This window comes from Candoia aspera, chromosome 5 (genome assembly GCF_035149785.1).
Source record: "Candoia aspera isolate rCanAsp1 chromosome 5, rCanAsp1.hap2, whole genome shotgun sequence".
Lineage (NCBI taxonomy): Eukaryota > Metazoa > Chordata > Lepidosauria > Squamata > Boidae > Candoia > Candoia aspera.
Window position 1 is genome coordinate 108,835,598 of NC_086157.1, and position 18,326 is coordinate 108,853,923.

General features: G+C 42.1%; 1 protein-coding gene across 1 annotated transcript in view; it reads left to right on the forward strand.

Moving 5' to 3' along the window:
- Nucleotides 1–18,326, forward strand: part of LOC134498587 (protocadherin Fat 3-like) — an 86,617-nt gene that overhangs the window by 12,941 nt on the left and 55,350 nt on the right. The window contains exons 4-6 of the mRNA XM_063304744.1: nucleotides 3,929–4,178; nucleotides 9,498–9,568; nucleotides 10,689–10,828. Of these exons, the coding sequence (XP_063160814.1) occupies nucleotides 3,929–4,178; nucleotides 9,498–9,568; nucleotides 10,689–10,828 (461 nt within the window). The remainder of the gene's footprint in view (nucleotides 1–3,928; nucleotides 4,179–9,497; nucleotides 9,569–10,688; nucleotides 10,829–18,326) is intronic.

Genomic DNA, 18,326 nt, shown 5'->3' on the forward strand with positions numbered 1-18,326 from the left:
AAGCTCTAACTTGGCCTTGCTCAGTCTGGTGTCCTCCAAAAGTATTGGAGCTGCAACCACAAGAATTCCATGTTGAGAAGGCCATCATGCTGACTGGAAATTCAGGGAGTTGCAGTTCCAAAGTTGTTGCAAGGTGATCAGTTGGGAAAACTGAATAATTTCTCAAGACCTTCTGCCCTTCTATGAATGTATTCTGTGTGCTGAGGTCTCTTCATCTGGTTTGAGGTCTAAAAAAATGATGAGTGGTGGGGCAAGACGGGACCTTCTCTGCGGAAGTACCTACTCCTTGGAACTCCTCTCCAAGAGAGTTTGTCTCATTTCATCCTTACTAGTTTTGAGTTGCCAAACAAAGGTAGAGTTCTTCTGAAGGATATTTCGATTACTCTAGTTAGCCTCCCTTCTAAGTTAGTATTCCTTTTTGCTGATAACTAGTATACATACAGTGCTTAATTTTGAAAGTTTTGCGAGACATGTAATTATTTTAGTATTAGCCATCTTAGAGATAATTGGTTGATAGGCAATTTGTATTTATACACACACACACCCTAAACAGTAGTGTGCATCTGTTAGCAAATTGTACTACAGGTAGAATTGAATTAAATCTTTTACGTGAGCAGAATTCCTTTGGCTCCCTGGAATTCAGCTTAAATCAATTCTGTCAGTCCCAATGATCAAGAAAGTTTCTTTTAACAGTCAAATTGAAAACCACAGGGTGGGTTTTTTAAACAAAGAAGGAAAATGATGGGAGAGGAATCACATTGTATGCCAGATTGGCAGGTGTGTTATAGATGATGGAGGCTGCCAATAGGAAAGATTTGTACACCCATGAATCTTTCTTACTGCTGTGTGTCTCAGCAAGCACTCAAATGCACTGAGAACAGCAGCAGATAATTGCTAAATTGTCTGCTCTTGAATGGATGCTGCATCAGAGAACCAAGTAGGTGTATCTCTGCTTTCTATCTACTGAATGCAAAATCAGCCAAAAAGAGACAAGAATGCCAGATCAGAGAACAGCAATCAGTAGCTTGTATAGATCTTTCCTTCTATAATGTTTTGCAGTCAATCTCTGAATGAACCATAGCTGAGGAACAGAGCATCTTCAGTGTAGAAGGTCCTAGACTGAAACTCCACACCTCCTTAGGTTACTGAAATTAATTTCTAGCATCCCTCACCATTGGTCATATTGACCATGGATACACAGAGTTTAGGTTTAGCAACACAAAGAGGTCCATATATTCCCTATCCTGGCTTTAAATCTTCCGCTTTAGGTCCCAAATAATGTGATCAGGAAGTTTCCCGGGTCAATATGAGTCATTTCTTAAAACAGCTTCACTGGCTATTGATATGTGTCTGGGAATGATACATTTAGACCTATAAAGCTGTATCAGAACTTTGGATCAGGCAATTGAGTGCATGCCAGGCCTTTCCTCAACAGCAGATGTGTCTACATAGACCAGCTTCTGCAGCTATCTTGTCGCATGGAAACAACTATGCACTGCTATTGCACCATAATGTTAATGATGTGTCGACATTTTGCAGTTTTCATCTGCAAAACAGGCTTCTGTTTTTCTAACTTATTCTCAGGAAGCTTGAGATTGGTTGGTTGGTTGACTGATTTGCTTTTTAAAATTTCTCTTGCTGGACTTTTTGAGCTGACATTGTTGGAAGTAGCAGAGAGTATGCTACTGTAATAGTGCCGTTTTCTCCTGCACATCTCTCTGAGTTCCCCACATTGTCCAGTCTGGGAGGAAAAAAAACAATGAAAGAGGTGTTCCCTTGGGATTTCACGGAAAGGAGGCTTTCAAAGTGAAAGATGATTTCACAGTGAAAGAAGTCTGTTCATACATACACACCGACACACACACAGCTCTTGATCATTTCTAAACTCAGTAAGTGAAAGAATACCACACCACTCCCGTGAGAATTTCTCTGCAGTTCTCTTTTCCTTTAAAGGAAATGTTGAAAGCAAATTCTGTTTCAACAAATTGAGTAAGAAATTGTAGAATAAAAAATAGGGGTGGGGTGGGGTTTCTCCACAGCACTAGTAGGTCACACTGTGCAAACTTCATACATCAGGATCTTCTGGAGAGAAGAAACCACAGAGTATTTCCCTGGCATGTGTTCAGTTTGCTTATGGTACCCTGTTCAACTATCAAACACTTGCACTTATTCCATATGCTAGTAAAATAATACTCAAGATTTTATAAGTCAGAGTTCAGCAATACACAGGACAAGAATTGCCAGATGTACAAGCTGGATTCAGGAGAGATCGTATTGTTAACTTCCAATAGATGATGGAGAAAGCAATGGAGTTCCAAAAGGATATATATCTTTGCTTTATTGATTACACTAAGGCTTTTGCCTGCATAAACCACAATAAGTTGTGGATAGTTATTAAAGTGGTGGGTGTATCAGGTGATCTCACCCACCTATTGCAGAATTTGTCTGATGACCTGGAAGTGACAGGATGGAATATGGAGCAATTAAATGGTTTAAAATGGAGAAAGGAGTATGCCAAGGTTATATACTATCACTTTATTTATTTAACTTAGATGTACAACATATGGGAAATATTGGATTAGAAGAAATAAAAATTGGTATTAAAATTGCTGGAAGAACCATTAATAACCTCGGATATGCTGCTGATACCCTTTTGATGGCTAGAATCAAGGAAGACTTAAGGAATCTCTTGTTGAAGGTGAAAGAAGAAAGTGAAAAGGCAGCTCATTTTTAGAAAACCTAAGATTATGTTAACAGGCAGTGCCAACCTAATGCAAATAGGTGGAGAAGAAGCTGAAGTAGTAACAGACCTTATCTTCAAAAATTCACAGGGATGGTGACTGTAGCCATGAAATAAGGTGATGTCTGCTGCCTTTGGAGAAAGATTATGACCAGTCTAGTGCAGAGACATCAAACTGACCACAAGGTCAATGCTATGATTTTCCCAGTTCTACCATGGGGCTTTGAAAGCTGGGACCATCAGAAATTATGCTGGAGAAAATTGTTGTGAATGCCTTGTACTGCATGACGAAACAATCATTCAGTTCTAGATGAAATAAAACCAGACTTCTCATTGGAAGTACAAAGAATGAAGCTAAAGCTTAAGTGTTTTGGACACATAATACAAAGGTGAACCCACCCACCCCAATGTTTAGAAGTATTTAAGAAAACACAATAACAGTGGGTTCCGCCATCTCTGAGGCTCATTCCACCCTTACAAGGTGCAAGAACTTCCAGACAAGTCCTGCTCCTTCTGAGTACCTTTGGATCACAGCACTTTCACAGTTGTGGATTGAGGAGATCCTTCCAAAATTCAGCTCATCCTCATTTCTCCCCAGAATATTGTCTTTCTGGATGACTGGCTTCTGTTCATTCACTCTAGAATTTCAGAAGGCTGCCGTTGCTCTTTTTGTCTCTAAAGTCCTGCACGGGAGCAGTTTGCTGCAGCTTTGATTTTATTTGAAATGCCTGCGGCTACATTGCCTGTGCAGAGATACACTAATAAAAATTCTGCCAAAGAGCAAAAACGAGGAAAAAAGACTATCTTGCATGCATGGCTAGCTCTACTAAATGAATCCTGATGAAGTTCCAAATGCTGTCGATATCCTTCAGTCAAGCTTTGTTTCAGCAAACCTTCCATCCCAGCTGATTGAGAGGTGGCATCTGCTCTGGTTATTAGAAATCTGTACTGTTGGTTTTAAATTTTAGTTTTTCAGCTTTGATAACTCCCAGCATTCTTCAGGATTGGGAGCAGGTTCTAAATATTGTTCATAAGTGAAATACATTAAATAAATTTAAAAAAAACACCTGGAGACTGCATGGGTATAACAATACAGTTTTCTAGACAACAGGAAAGGAATTGTTTGCCGTTGCATTTTTCCAAGGAAAAGATTTTGTTTTAATTTCCCAGTCTATCCTGCACACCTAGATTTCCTGGTGGTCTCCAATCCAAGTACTAATGCCTGGCTGAGGCAACTGCTGGCCCTTCGGGAGGCTGCATGGAAGCCTCACAAGCTTCGGGGAGGCCTCGCAAAGGACCAGCGGCTGCCTAGGCCAGGTGCGCCTCAGCAGCAGCAGCAGGAAGAAGACGGCGAAGGGCAGCTGAGGGCAGCAAGGGTAGACAGCGACCAAAGGCGGAGAAGAGGGGAGATAGCTGGGTGGGAGGAGTTGAAGTGGAGGTGAGCCGGGCAGGGCAGGGCAGGGCAGGAGAAGCGTGAGGTCCTGACCTAACAACGGCGCAATCCTGGTCTAACAACCACAACTAAACTACCGGGACTGCTTTGCTAAGCGGTGTGGTCACATGATGTTTTGCCTAATGACCGCTTCACTTAGGGAGAGAATTTCTAGTCCCAATTAGGGTCATAACCCAAGGACTACCTGTATTACTGTTTTGCCTTCAGTATACCTTTATTCACTCTGAAAGCATTGATTGTAGTTTCTTCTTCAAAAGGTCATTGCTTTGTACAGTTTTGGAAAAGTGATCCATGTCCTATCCTAGATCAAGATTAGGTTCTGGAAAAGGGAAAGGCACAGCTGTAGGATGTGAACTCTAGTTACCAGGAGGATGTCTCATAGCCAGAGAGACCTACAGAAAAGTAAATATAACACGAGAGGGCAACGACAAACTAGTCAGAGTCCAGGGAGCAAAGCAAGACAGCAAAAGCAAAGCAAGGCAGAGAAAGTCATAGCCAGGGTGATTAGTGGTTAAAATGTTGATCTAGGATGGGGAAAAACCCGGGTTCAAGACCAATCTTAGTCATGGAAGCTCACTGCATGACTTTGGATCAGTTTCTTCCTCTTACCCCAGCTTGTCTCACTCAGTTGTTTTGGGGAAAAAGAATTGAAGGAGGAAGTATTCTATAGACTGCTTTGAGCTCCTAAGGAAAGGAGGGATATTTATTTATTTATTAAATTTATACACTGCCCATCTCACTCTACAAATATAACTCTCACAAGTCCAAGTAAGCAGGGTTTCAGTGTACCAGGGAAATCTCTCCAGTGGCCAAGATCCAAGATGCAGAAGTAAAAGTCACACAGGCTTAAAAAGGAGAGCACGATGACCTGACCTATCTTCTTCCCCTGAGGAGCCACCCTGAGACAAGATCATGGCAATCCTTTATGAGAGCTGCTGATGGTCTATCCCAAATGACACGTTGAAATGAACCCAGAGAAGCTCATTAAAAAAAAAACTTGACCCAAATCGTTGAAAGGGGCACCTAGTGAAGCATGTTGGCCCACGATTGAAGCATTTGTCCTCGAAACAGTAAAGCAGCCACATCCTTGGAAGGACTTAGTACACCTTTTCCAAAGTCTTTCCCCGGTTGTCCGCTTCTGTATGTCCGTGCAACGGCTCTACTGCTGCTGGGACCATCATGAAGCAGAGTGGCTGCTCATGCACACCCATCGGCGGATAACCAGGGACAGCCTTTGATGCAGCTGCACTGAACCTTCAGGAGGATGTGGCTGTTTTAATACTCTCAAGAGAGAGATTCCACACTGACCGACCAGCACACTCTGCAAAGTGCTCCGTGCAAATAGTTTGGCCTCGGAAAAGATTTAAAATGATACTTGGGTTTAATTCAAGCTAATCTATGCTTTAATTACTAAGGAAAGGTGCATTTAAGAAGCACCAGCTTGCTTTTTAATTTCTTCTCACTTTTAACTGCTTCTAATTTTTAAACTGCCAAGTTTTCCATGCTGCTGCTTTTACTATTAAGCCAAAGAATACCCAGATACTCTTCCTGTCTTCTGATTTCTCATTATGATTCCAATGAAGCACCTTCAATTAGTACCCCCTCCTCCTTTCCCTCTCAGGGTTATCAGTTAAAACACTATCTTCAAGAAAGCACCCTGTGTCCCAAGGCTAGCCTCATTTTATCACTAATTTCTGCATGAGGAATAAAAGAACCATCAAATCTCTTCTTTGGAAAGGTTCTCCTCAGTTGAAATTAGTGTGAGATGGTCTTCCTTGTCCCCCTAGAAAGCAAAGGGCAGGGTCTGCTTTGAAAAAATGCAATAATGAAAAGCGTATAATCCAATAGAAATATTTTAATGCATTAATACCATTGTGGCTTTAATTAAATGTCAAGAACAGTTATGCTGTTGCTCACCACTGAATGCTATTAAGTGTGCGTGGAGCATTTCAGAAAGAGATAAGTTGCGAAGACATGCGTAGAAGGTTATAAGGAATAAATAAATTTTGGGCGTAAAATAAAATTATGGTGAGGTTTAAAGAGCAATATTCTTTTAAAGGTGGAGGTGGACCTTTGGGGAAAGCTTGACCAGCAGAGGGGACGTGGCTCTTCATTAGAACATCTGTTTGCATTCTTGGCCATCTACAGTCAAACCCTCACCTCTCAGTTTGAAACAAATCAAATTGTGCAGTACAAAGAGGTGGTTGCAGAGACTATAACATCAATCTGCAGATGAAGGAAAACACATTATTGAATGCTCCCCTGTATATACAATCTGCCGGTCTGTGTGTGTGTGTATGTGTGTAAATAAAAAAAAAAGATATTTTTGTATAGAGCAAATCACCACTTTGGGGAAAAGCTGAAGCTATACTTCTTGCAAACATCCTGATTTTTATTCTCTACGAAAGCTTAGAGGGCCCATTTGAGACCCAGAGTCATTCCTGCAAATGCAGATGAGGCCAGAGGCTTGTTCTCTTAGTTTAGTTGCACATCTTTTTTTCTTTTTCAATAAGAATAATTTTTAATCATGAGAAGCCAAGTGTCACATGGAGCCTGATGGTGCTATGGGGTGAATTGAGGGGCTCTTTATGTACATTGGCTTTTTCATACCTCATGTGGCTGATCCCAGTTTCAGCTGCTGGCCTCTAGCTCATGAAAAGGGAAACGTTTAATGTGTATTTAGTTCTTAGTTTCAGAAGCCCAACATCATACAGAAATTCCAAGTTTGACTTAATCACATTTGGTCATTAGAGCTGTATCATTTAATGATGGAATAGACGTATTTCTTGGTATTAAAGCTTATGAATCGTGCATCTGGTAGAACTTAATCAGCCTGCCAAATGTCCAGTTACTAACCTGGGATGCGTGGTATACTACCATTTCCCATGTTTCATTATTAGTGTGCCGTACATCATGGATTCTTACTGTGTCATGCATACTGGTGGATGCCACCCTTAAGACCCATTCTACTTTAGATTTGAAATGTAAACAAATTGCAAAGTAAAATGGCATGTTGTAAAGCAATGTTTCTCAACCTCAGCAACTTTAAGATATGTGGACTTCAACTCCCGGAATTCCCCAGCCAGCTGTGCTGACTTCCAAGAATGCCATTAGATTCCACATAAGCATTCCTAGAAAATTAAAATGGAGAGTGGCTGTGATCCAATGCTTTGTTAAGATGCATGCCCACCTGCCCAGAAGAGGAGGAGGAGGAAGGAGAAGGAGAAATGATAATGCTGTGGATGACATAGTGACTACCTTGGAGGACTAGAGAAGATGGCAGGGACCAACTATGCCAGTTTGCTTTCTGATAAATTGGTAGTTTCCTGGTCATACCAAATATGGTAGCTATTTAGTGAATGAACAATACCCCCTTCCCCACAGCCATTTTTGTGAAGCACACAAGATCTTCTGTGTGCCCAGGACCTCAAACTTTGAAGAGCTCTGTGTCACTTTTTGAAAGGAGAAATAGCTCACAAGAAAAGAACAAGTCTTCTTGCCATAGCAGTTTCTCCACTGGAAGCAATATGTGGTCACTTTGTAGAAGTGTGCAGGGAACGGTCCATAAGTTCCATCACTCTGTTTCAAGCTGGACATTTTTTGGACATCATCCCAAGCGCCATCAACCTATCCCAAGCGCCATCAACCTAGAATCTGGAGCAAATTCAGATTTAGCAAACAGTAAGAAGCTGCAGGGTTCAATGAGGACCACTAGTGGGCAATGGAGAGAGAGACAAGGGAAAAAACCCCTCTAACTCTTTGCTGCCATCTACTGATCATTGAAAGGAAAAAGCTGGGTTCTTTAAAACACCCCAATATTTAAAGGAAGAGGATACTCTGCACCCACTTCTGCAGAGGTAGCACTAGCTAGCTGTCCCTCCAACACACCCCACAAAATGGATTTACAGTTTCTACCCAAAAAAAAAATATGAGAAGACAGATCACCCTGAGAAACATACAACATGTTTGAAAACAATTATGCCTTGATGTCACTGATCACTGTGTTGAACCAGGGTGTTAGGAAATTATTCTTTCTACTTATATAGGAGAAAGGAACTATGCAGTATAATTAGAGGATATCTGGAAGTTGAAAGCCAGTTGGTTTGTTAAGTTCCAGGAGTGCTGGATCTCCTAGGATTGAAGCCATTTTGTGATTTCCTCATTATAGCAAGGAGATTTAAAACCAATCGTGTTTTTCCCATGCCCTAAAAATGTTCAGGATAATTGTTTGGGGGGCACAGGACAGGCAATAAAATTAATCAATTAAAATCTCCCACCCCTTGCTCATTCTTGACAACGTTGTGAGCATCCTGGCACACCATTACCACCTTCTGTGGAACCTGAAGATACCTTGGCTCACTCATTAATCTTCTTGACTTCTTCAGTTAAAATTGGACAGAAACCTTTAGGCAGCCACTGCCCTCTTCCTTTTCCGATCTCCAGAAAGATTTTCTGTAAATTGCAATTAAAATGGATTTAGTTCATTGGAAGGCAGAAAGAGGCAAGCAGGGCAAGCGCGGTTCCTTTTGATCGATGGCATTTTTGAACATAATGACCAATTTATTTAGTCACAAATTATTTATGACTCTCTCATACCAGGAGGGGGGACATCCCTAGTCTTACCAAACCTGTATCTTTTAATAAAGCAGTAACTGGAGAGAATCATCGTACTGAAGAAATGTTTAATTTAGGATAGGTGCATAAAAAGGTGCAAAGCACCTGAGATGGCAGAGAGTTTATGGTAAAATATGAAATAGGACAGCTGGGGTTTTACTCAGAGATGAATAATTTGAATCACAAATATCTGGAAGACAGTGGTGCTTCTAAGAGTCGTATGTTTTGAACTTTCTGGTTCAGTATATGCGACTAGCAACTGTTTTGTCATTGTCGTGGGTATTACATAAACAAGGTTTTGTATTTTGCAAAGACTGGCTGTGCAAATCTTTTGATTCTTGCCCAGAGAGAGTCACTGTCTCTCCCTTAAGTGATCCCTGCCAACCATAAATGGAAGACAGGTTTTGCTTTCCAAAGAACCTTCATCGGTTAGACTACTGATAGACACGTCCCAGGAAGTCAGGGGCTCATGACTTTTGGATGACCTCAGAAGGCCAACTGTTGATTCGCTTAAGGGTCACAGAGGTTTTTGAAGGGGGGAGAGGTAGAAGGCCAACCCTCCCCCAAAGCCAAGACTAGGCCATTTTGCAGTTGAGTTTTGGCAGTGCAATCTTGGGGTGCTGGGGGACTGCGACAATCCACACACCGCTTGTTTCTGACCCTGAGTTAGATCCTGTCTGTGTCTGCAAGGGCAGGAGAAATCTTTGTTATCCACCAGCACCACTGGAGACAGCACCAACCAAGTAAAACGGATATCCTTGGTATGAGTAGTTGATAATCAGGAAAGGAAGCGTTTTCTGCCAATAGCTTCCAGAACATAATTGGAGAACAGAATACTCTCCTTTTGCACTATCAAGGCAAAATATAAAAAGCTTACAGTCGTAACAGTGAATGAGAAATAAGCTAAGGACAGCCACCAGCACTTTCCCTTTGAGAAACCCCATGTGATGCTCACCCCACCCTTCCCTCTTTTCCAAGAGCTTGACACTGCCCTACAGATTTTCCTCTCCTGTATCTGCAGGAGAAAGCTCTTTTCTCCAGTCAGAAGAACTTCTCTCTCCCAGATCAATGGAGGCTCTCTTAAAGCATGGGAGGTGTTTCTGAGCAAAGTTGCCCACTAATTGAAAGAAAGCAAAGATTTGCCTTCAGATATACTGCCATGGAGAGAGTGGGGGCTGTATGCATAAGACTGCCTTTGTGCTTTTGGTGATCCTAACACATGCTTTGCAAACAGAAGATCCTGGGTTCATTGCTAGGCCACCCTAAGTAAACAAGGGGAGGTGGGAGTGGGAAAGTTCTCAACTTGGGGAGCCTGGGCTAGTTAACCAACCAGTTGGACCTGGTTTAAAGCAGCTTTCTATGAGAAATGGTATTTCTTTCGGGAAGTGGATTGTTCATTAAAGGAATCAATGATCTTTAAAAACACGCCAATAACCCTGCTGGTGCTGCTGGAGAAGTGTGACACAGAAATGATACTCAAATCTTGATCCCAAAGGCATATGCAATGAAGATTTGGGAGGGGGGCAGGGTTTCATACTAACAAGGCCATGCATCTTTGTAGGTTAATCGCCTGATAAAACATTTTTGAGAAATCAGTTACGCTCCGCTTGGATGCATTGCTGAGCCTTTTGTCTGCAGTATTGATTGTTGTTTCCTTCTCCCCATCATGTCCCTTGTTATGACATCTGTTTTAAAATAAAGAAATGATGCTCGAAAGGGAAAAATTAGCTTAGAACAAAGACTGCTCAGTGATTACTGCATGTTTTGTGCAGCGCCTCTTTGTAAATCATATCCTGGTCTGTGGTTGGATTGGGAATTTTATTGCCTTGAATAAAAACATTCTGGGAATGTAATTGTGCCTTCTGTTGTAACGACAACTAGGGGGAAATTTCGAGAGCTCTTTCGATGCTGACAAAGGTGTGGGGACCATTGTCGTCGCAAAACCCTTGGATGCGGAGCAGAGGTCGGTGTACAACATGACGGTGGAAGTCACCGATGGAACCAATGTGGCCAGCACTCAGGTAGCATCTGTTATCATGTCTGTCCCAATTCACACGTAGCATTTATTAAAATGTGCTTCTAGTTCATGAATGAGTTCATCTTGTTCTAGTGAACAGAATCTCTGAGAGTAAATCAGCTAAATCATGTATTTGCTTCTTACGTGCAGTTATTACATGTATATCTTGCCTTTCTCTTCCAAGGAATGGGGTTCAGTGTGACAAGTCCCTCTCGTTTTTCTATTCACTAGTCCCATGAAGGAGGTTGGGTTCCAACAGTCTTCTCCATTTGTTGAGACTGCAACATTTAGACATGCAGGGTGGGTGATCTGGAGTTTACAATCTCCACTTACCCAGGGAGTGCCACGTTGAAGAACACTGAGCTGAGAGATAGGAACAAGGTGAAATTCACAAGGCTGAGTGGGTATTGAATCTAGGTCTCCCCAATCCTACTCATAATCATGGAGGATTGCGGTTGCATCAGAGCATGGATGCATTGCTGAGTTTTCTGTCTGCAGTATGCTGTTGCTACATTGGCTCTGGGTTGAGTTTTGTGAAAGACTGTGGTTGCAACAGAGCTTTGTTATCAACATCGCCACTCCTCCACCTCTGCCATGCTGTGTACCTCATACATTGCGTCATCTGCTGTGGCACGGGCAAAAGAGATCAGCAACAATTCACTATTAGGGACTGCATACTCAAGAGTAGTGAATAGATCTCTTATAAATGCATGTCTTTCCATGCTTCCAAACATTTCCGTGACTGGAACACACAAAAGAAAGGGGAAGCATGCTAAAGTAAGTCCTGGCTCTCTTGAATTAGTGGAGGAGGTAGAGAATACTGAAGGTTAGGAGAAGATATCCAGGTCCAAACACATAAGGCTGAGGTCCTATGCCGCCCAGAGTCATGGTCTTGTGAGATGGGCGGCCATACAAATATGATGGATGGATGGATGGATGGATTTTTTTTTCATGTCAGAAGCACCTACCAAGGCACTTCTGTATTGAAAGGATTTGCCAGTGACATCACCATTACCTGGGGGATGCCCAAGGGGCTCCTTTCATGTCCCTGTTATTTTCCCACTGAAGTGGTACCTGTTTATCTACTTGCATTTGCATGCTTTCGAACTGCTAAGTTAGCAGGAGCTGGGACAAGTTGACAGGAGCTCTCTCCATCACACAGCTCACGTTCTCATTGTTTTGAGCTGCCGACCTTAATGGTCCTCTGACTCAGTGTCTTAACCACTGAGCCACTGCAGCCCCTGATGGATGGATGGATAGATGGATTATGTTGTTGTTGTTTATTCATTTAGTTGCTTCTGACTCTTCGTGACTTCATGGACCAGCCCACGGCGGAGCTTCCTGTCGGTCGTCAACACCCCCAGCTCCCCCAGGGACGAGTCCGTCACCTCTAGATGGATGATAGATAGAATATTCTCATTATTAAGTGCATCTTTAAAAATGCCCAGACTCACGGGATTGCCAAATCTTTTTGAACTTGTCAAATCTTGTGAGATTTCAGGCTAAAACAGATAAAATGTCACCATACTTATGTGAGATCAGATTATGTTTTGCTGAAATAGGACATTTGACAATCTCAGAAGATCTTGGTTAAAGGGGGGAAAAAAATAGAACAGAGGGTGTATACTTGGACTGTTGTGCAAAATTGTCAAATGTGAAAAGACATTCAGTCCTTCAATTAATCTTGCCTGGATGAGGGAGGGGAAGTTGGTCAGTCTGACCATCTGTTTCTCCATTCACGCCCAGTATAAAGTACCTACTGTCTGGCCAGCTGATCTTGGATTTTTACTTACTGACTTGTACTTTCTGAGGATGATCCCCATAGCGCCTGTGCATTCCAAATAATATGTTGCTGTGACCAAAATCATTGTTCCGTTGGTTTTTTCCCCCAATAGATTCATGCTACGATTAGAAACAATGCCAGAGAAGAGATTAGCCATTTCCTTATGACCCTTACAATATCTCATTTCCCATCCTAGCAATGTAGCCTTTTGCTTTTTATGCTCAAATGCACCTGCATTTTTTTGTGATACTTGCCAGACAGAGTGTTGGGTGGGGGGATTCTGGAAAAATGGGTAGCAGTTAAAAAAAAAAAGATCCAATAAGTCAATAGGTTTGTAAAGCCTTAAATTATCCTCCTGTGGCATTTTGAATGTTGGCCACCAAGCAACTGAGCTCCAATTTGTGGAATGAAACTACATATATATAATTGGATAGCATTTGCTGATCCTTTTCTTTTTTGCCCTGGCAGTGCGTTTGCTATGCTGTTGGAGGAGGCAAAAGATATTGTCAAAATGCCAGAAATGTTTTCCTACAGTAATGTGATCAGTGAGGTGGATCTGCTAAACAGTTTTAGTTTCTGTAATGAGATGGCTGCCACTCAATTACAGGTTTTGGTTTTCTTTTCTGCCTGAAAACCATGATGATTTCCTTTTCCCCTTTGAGCCTCTGCATATGGCCCATTACTAGTCTAGTAAAGGGAATCAAATGTCGGTGGTTTACAATTCACACAAGGGTTAAGTTACTGGTGTATTAGCTTTGATGGCAGCTAACCAAAAGAACTTAAGGGATCTGAGTGGGCTCTGAGCCCTCCTCAGTAAATTCAGGGAGTTATTTCAGGCATTTTGGGCTAGGAAAATGTGGAATAAAAAAAAATGGATCCAAGCTGACTCCCAAAGCAACTGCTTTGCAATATTGCAGTGTTTGTCCTCACCAGCCATCCTCAACACTCTCAATGTCTTGGAGGGTGGAAAGCCACCAGTAATGCTTTAACGCTGGCAAAGTTCCATTTTAATGCCTCTTTGCAAGGACTTCAAGCGGAATGGTGGTGGTGGTAGTCATGGGGAGAATGTTGATTTATTATCTGAGAATTAGAATGAAGGAACCTGTCGGGTTGATTAACTTCAACAAAGGTTGAGCCAGGGAGCCAACCGAGGCTTTGTCTGCTTCCTCTGCTTAATTTTTCCCTTCTTTTAGTCACGTGGCAGTTTACCACTTTGTATATGCCATCTTTTTTACGATTCCCCCGGTATGTTTGTATTAATCTTTCCCCCACCTGAAAATTCTGGAAATGGAGCATCTCCTCTGCTTAAATTTAACTCATGGATTGTGAACACTGTGGTGCATTCACACATGATACTTGATTGTGCCTCTTTCTAACCTCATGCATTCTTCTCCTTCCTTCCCATACCCAAGAGAGCAATTTAGAAGCCACTAGTCATAGTGTCTCAACCTCTGTGGTTAATACAAATCATGGCTTATTAAGCCACCTTTACAAACTACTTGGCTTGTTTTAAATTAAGTGTAGTAACCATAATCAAACTTTGCAGTTTGAATTAGGGAACAAACCACAATGAATCAACGGTAGAAGCTTGTGTACTTTTCTGCCCTTTTTGCAAAGGAGAAGAAAGGTGCATAGTATACTTCAGAGCTGATAAACATACCTTATCATGATAAACATACCTCATTGTCATGAGTAAGGATGGCGAGCAGGGGGCTCCTTTCCAGACTGTCAAGCGCATGCGTAGCACTGAGGAATTGGTGAGCCATTCCAAGAGGCACAGATTGGGACCGCCTTAACCTGCGGGGTTTATATGGCTGGGTTTTTCCCACGCTTGTTCAGTTTGTTAGGATTACTGTTATGTATTAGCAATAAAACATTAGAGAACAGTTCCCTGTCTCAGAGTGTTTCCTGGGAGTCAGGACACTCATCATGATAAACATACCTCATCATGATAAACATACATTATCATGATAAACATACATTATCTAACTGGAATGATTCTAATGAGAATCACATCGCCAGACACTGCGTGTGCATGTATGGATATACTCCAACATTTTGGGGTCTATATATTACAGGTAAAGGTAAAGGTTTCCCTTGACGTTAAGCCCAGTCATGTCCGACTCTAGGGGGCGGTGCTCATCTCCGTTTCAAAGCCGAAGAGCCGGCGTTTGTCCGTAGACACTTCCGTGGTCATGTGGCCGGCATGACTACACAGAACGCCGTTACCTGCCCGCCGAAGCGGTACCTATTAATCTACTCACAATCATAATCTAGAGCAAACTAAGACATTTTTGATGGACACCATGGGTTTCAGCTTCGGAAGAAACTTGCTTGCCTTCTATTTGTATCTGCTTGGATTTAATTGTATTTCTTCAGGTCTCTCAAAGTGGAGATTTTTTTTTTCAATTCAGTACATCACACTTAGAAATGCCCTGAAAGTTGTTGCCAAATTTAGAAGCCAAAAAGGTTCAAAGGGTCTTTACTGAGATTGCTTTAACCGTGTGAAATGGGAATTATGCAGGGAGAAGGAAATACTTCAAATTGTGGCAGTGTCTCTTGGCTGTAAATGTGATTGATTAGGTCTGATGCCCAGAAGGAGGCAATGAGGTGACAAACCTATATCATGACTACTTCACTTGTTTTTCTGTGGGTGGCCTGGGGAAGAATGGAAAAGAGAATGCCAGTGAAAGGGAAATGTTACAACAACAAAACACAAGTCAGCAACAGGGAGGTGCTCAAACCCTTATTTCTGGCATTTATTTTCTGTGTGTAAGACAGTAACCTGGGTTGAGGAGTCCTTGGTGCTCTCTGAGCCTTGTTGTTTTCTTGCAGACGTTTCATTGCCAGACTAGGCAACATCTTCAGGTGGCACTGAAGGTGTTGCCTAGTCTGGCAATGAAACGTCTGCAAGAAAACCACCAGGCTCAGAGAGCACCAAGGACTCCACAGTTCAACCCTGAGCTACGAGTACTGTCTTTGATTAGTAACCTGGGTGCCCACCAAGGAGTCCAAAGTGGCATAAGACATCTTTATAGTAGGGTACAAAAGGAACAAAAAGTATAAAACAGATCACTATTCACCTTAGAAAAAGTCTGTGATTTAATAGACATCTTCACAGCATTGCTTATTAAGAGTGTGTGAATGGGAAAAGGTTCCAGGTGTCAAAGCAAACCCCCAACCCCTTCATTTATATTTTTCCCCGCTAAGGGAAGGTTCCCAGCAGACCTTTCTCCCAGGGGCATTTGTGATGACGTTGTTCTACAGCCCTATTCTTTTTTCTTCCTTTCCTTGATGTTTAAACCTTCCGGACACCAAGTGGCAAGCTGCAAAATCAGTCCTGTGATTTGGTGTCCATCTCTTTAAACCAGGGCAGTCCCTTTGGCCAAGAGTTGTGCAATAGGATTTTGTGAGCTGAACCTTTCACGTCCTTCTGAGGTACAACAGATGTCTTTTTGTATCATTTATAATAATATGGCAGAACCTCAGATATACAGAATGTAGAGCTGCAGGCAAGTGAATTCATTATCCAAAACACCCACTGCTTGATGGGTTACCCTTCTAGTACAGTCTGATCTTAACCCCCTTGCAATTTACCAATAAAATATATAAGCCAGATACAGTTATTTTTATTACTCGATTTATTGCCAGCTCTTCTCAGTCATGGAAGCTTGACGTGGGTCTCAAATCCACACAGCAATGCTAATATTAATAGAATTATAAATCTATTATAAAAAAATAAATTGGCTTGCCGAGGGCCATGATGTCTGGCTAGGATTTTTTCTCCAGGCTTCTTCAAATCCAACTGTCTAATTGATCACTGTGACTCTTTTGCTGCCACTGGTTTATCTCTTCAGGTTTATAGGGCAGTCCCCCTTAAGGTTTGTGTAATGTGATGAAAGTAGGACAAGAACAACAAGAAAGTTCTGTGGAGTCCTTGGTGCTCTCTGAGCCTTGTTTTCTTGCAGACGTTTCATTGCCGGAATAGGCAACATCTTCAGTGTGAAAAGGGAGAGGGCCTTGCTCTCAGTTTATATACCGTGGCTTGCCCTGCTTGTGTTGGTGGGAGTGTTGTTCTTTCCTTGGGAGTTCCTTGATTGGGCTGTTGTTTGCTGCTGGGTTGACTGACTGAGTTAATAGTTCTTTGATTGAGATATAATGTACTGTTTAATTGTTCATCTGGAGTTAATCCTAGTGTTGATTTTTACATATCTGGGTGTTGATTGCTGGCGAGGAGGTGCTCTCGTCTTCTGGCTTTTCTACTGTCTCTTCTGAATGGCATGTAAATGTTGTTTACCTCTGTGTGACTTCTGATGGCTGCTTTGTCTGAGTGCCAGGCTTCCAGAAATTCTATATACTATGGTATATAAACAGAGAGCAAGGCCCACTCCCTCTTCGCACTGAAGATGTTGCCTAGTCTGGCAATGAAATGTCTGCAAGAAAACAACAAGGCTCAGAGAGCACCAAGGACTCCACAGTTCAACCCTGAGCTACAATTATTCGCTTCGATTGGTAACAGTAAAGATCTACTTGCAATCCCTCACTCTTTCCCCTACAGATTGTCAAGCCAATCACAGCAATATGTCATCAGATTAGAACGTAACTGAGATGTTGCTGACTTGTTTCTGAACCCAGGCCATGACCCAAACAGGCAAGGCTTCCAAAGTTTCAATTGTTCAAAGGGAAGGATCATCTAACGAGATCAAACCTATATCCGCCTAGCCAATACATAACAGAGTTTATTGCCAGGAACAACAATTCCCTCCTACAGAAAAATAGCTTTAGGGTAAGTTATATACTTTAGAACCTAGAGGGGAAAAGATAATGGGAAAAAATTGCTGGGATTTCACAAATTTGGCTGACTTGAATTGTCAAGGTCATTAGCTGTGGATGGTGTCCCCTGGGTCATTAGCTGTGGATGGTGTCCCCTGTTTTCCTCGTGCAAAGACCTTCAGCTCTAACGAAGGGTTTGTTCTTGCATATAGTTTGTGTAAATAGTATTCTCAGCATTTTCTTCCTGATGTCTTTTGCAGAAGCCCAAGGAGAGAGAGTTTCTTTTTTCCAGTAAGAATAATGGGAGGGAAAGGGTTTTCTTTCCCATTTTTCCTCCCCTAAAACACAGGACAATCTCAGCATCTTGTTCCATTTGGCTTCTGCTACCTTTTGCAAAAACCCAACAGGAAGGAAGAGAAACCAAGTTCTCAATGGGAAGAATCAAGCCATTTTTCTTTCCTTTCCTTTTCTGCCAGATATTTGTGAAATAATGTGATAGCTAGCATGTTCAACAAATAAATAATTCAAGAAAAAAACAAATTATGAAAAGCAGCTATTTCCCCTTTCTCTATTTAGTGATTAGAGAGGAAGGAAATAGACTTCTTTTTTCCTCCCAAGAGAAGGGAGAAGGAGATAGTCTCCTGTCCAAGAGCTGGGATTTCAATAAGAGGACATCTACCATCATAGAAGGAAGGTATTATGATACCTTCCCTCTATGACGGGGTCCAAGAGGCAGGCCTTCTCTGTAGTGGCGCCTGCCATTTGGAATATCTTGCCCCTAGAGTTGAGATGGGTTTCCTCGCTCCCGGCCTTCTGGAAGAAATTGAAGACTGGTTCTGCCACCTTGCTTGGGATGGGGAGGGTAACAGCTCCACCTGGGGGTGGTTAGCGCCATAGCACCCCCTATCAATTGCTATTCCATCTCCTCTTGGATTTTATACAGTAT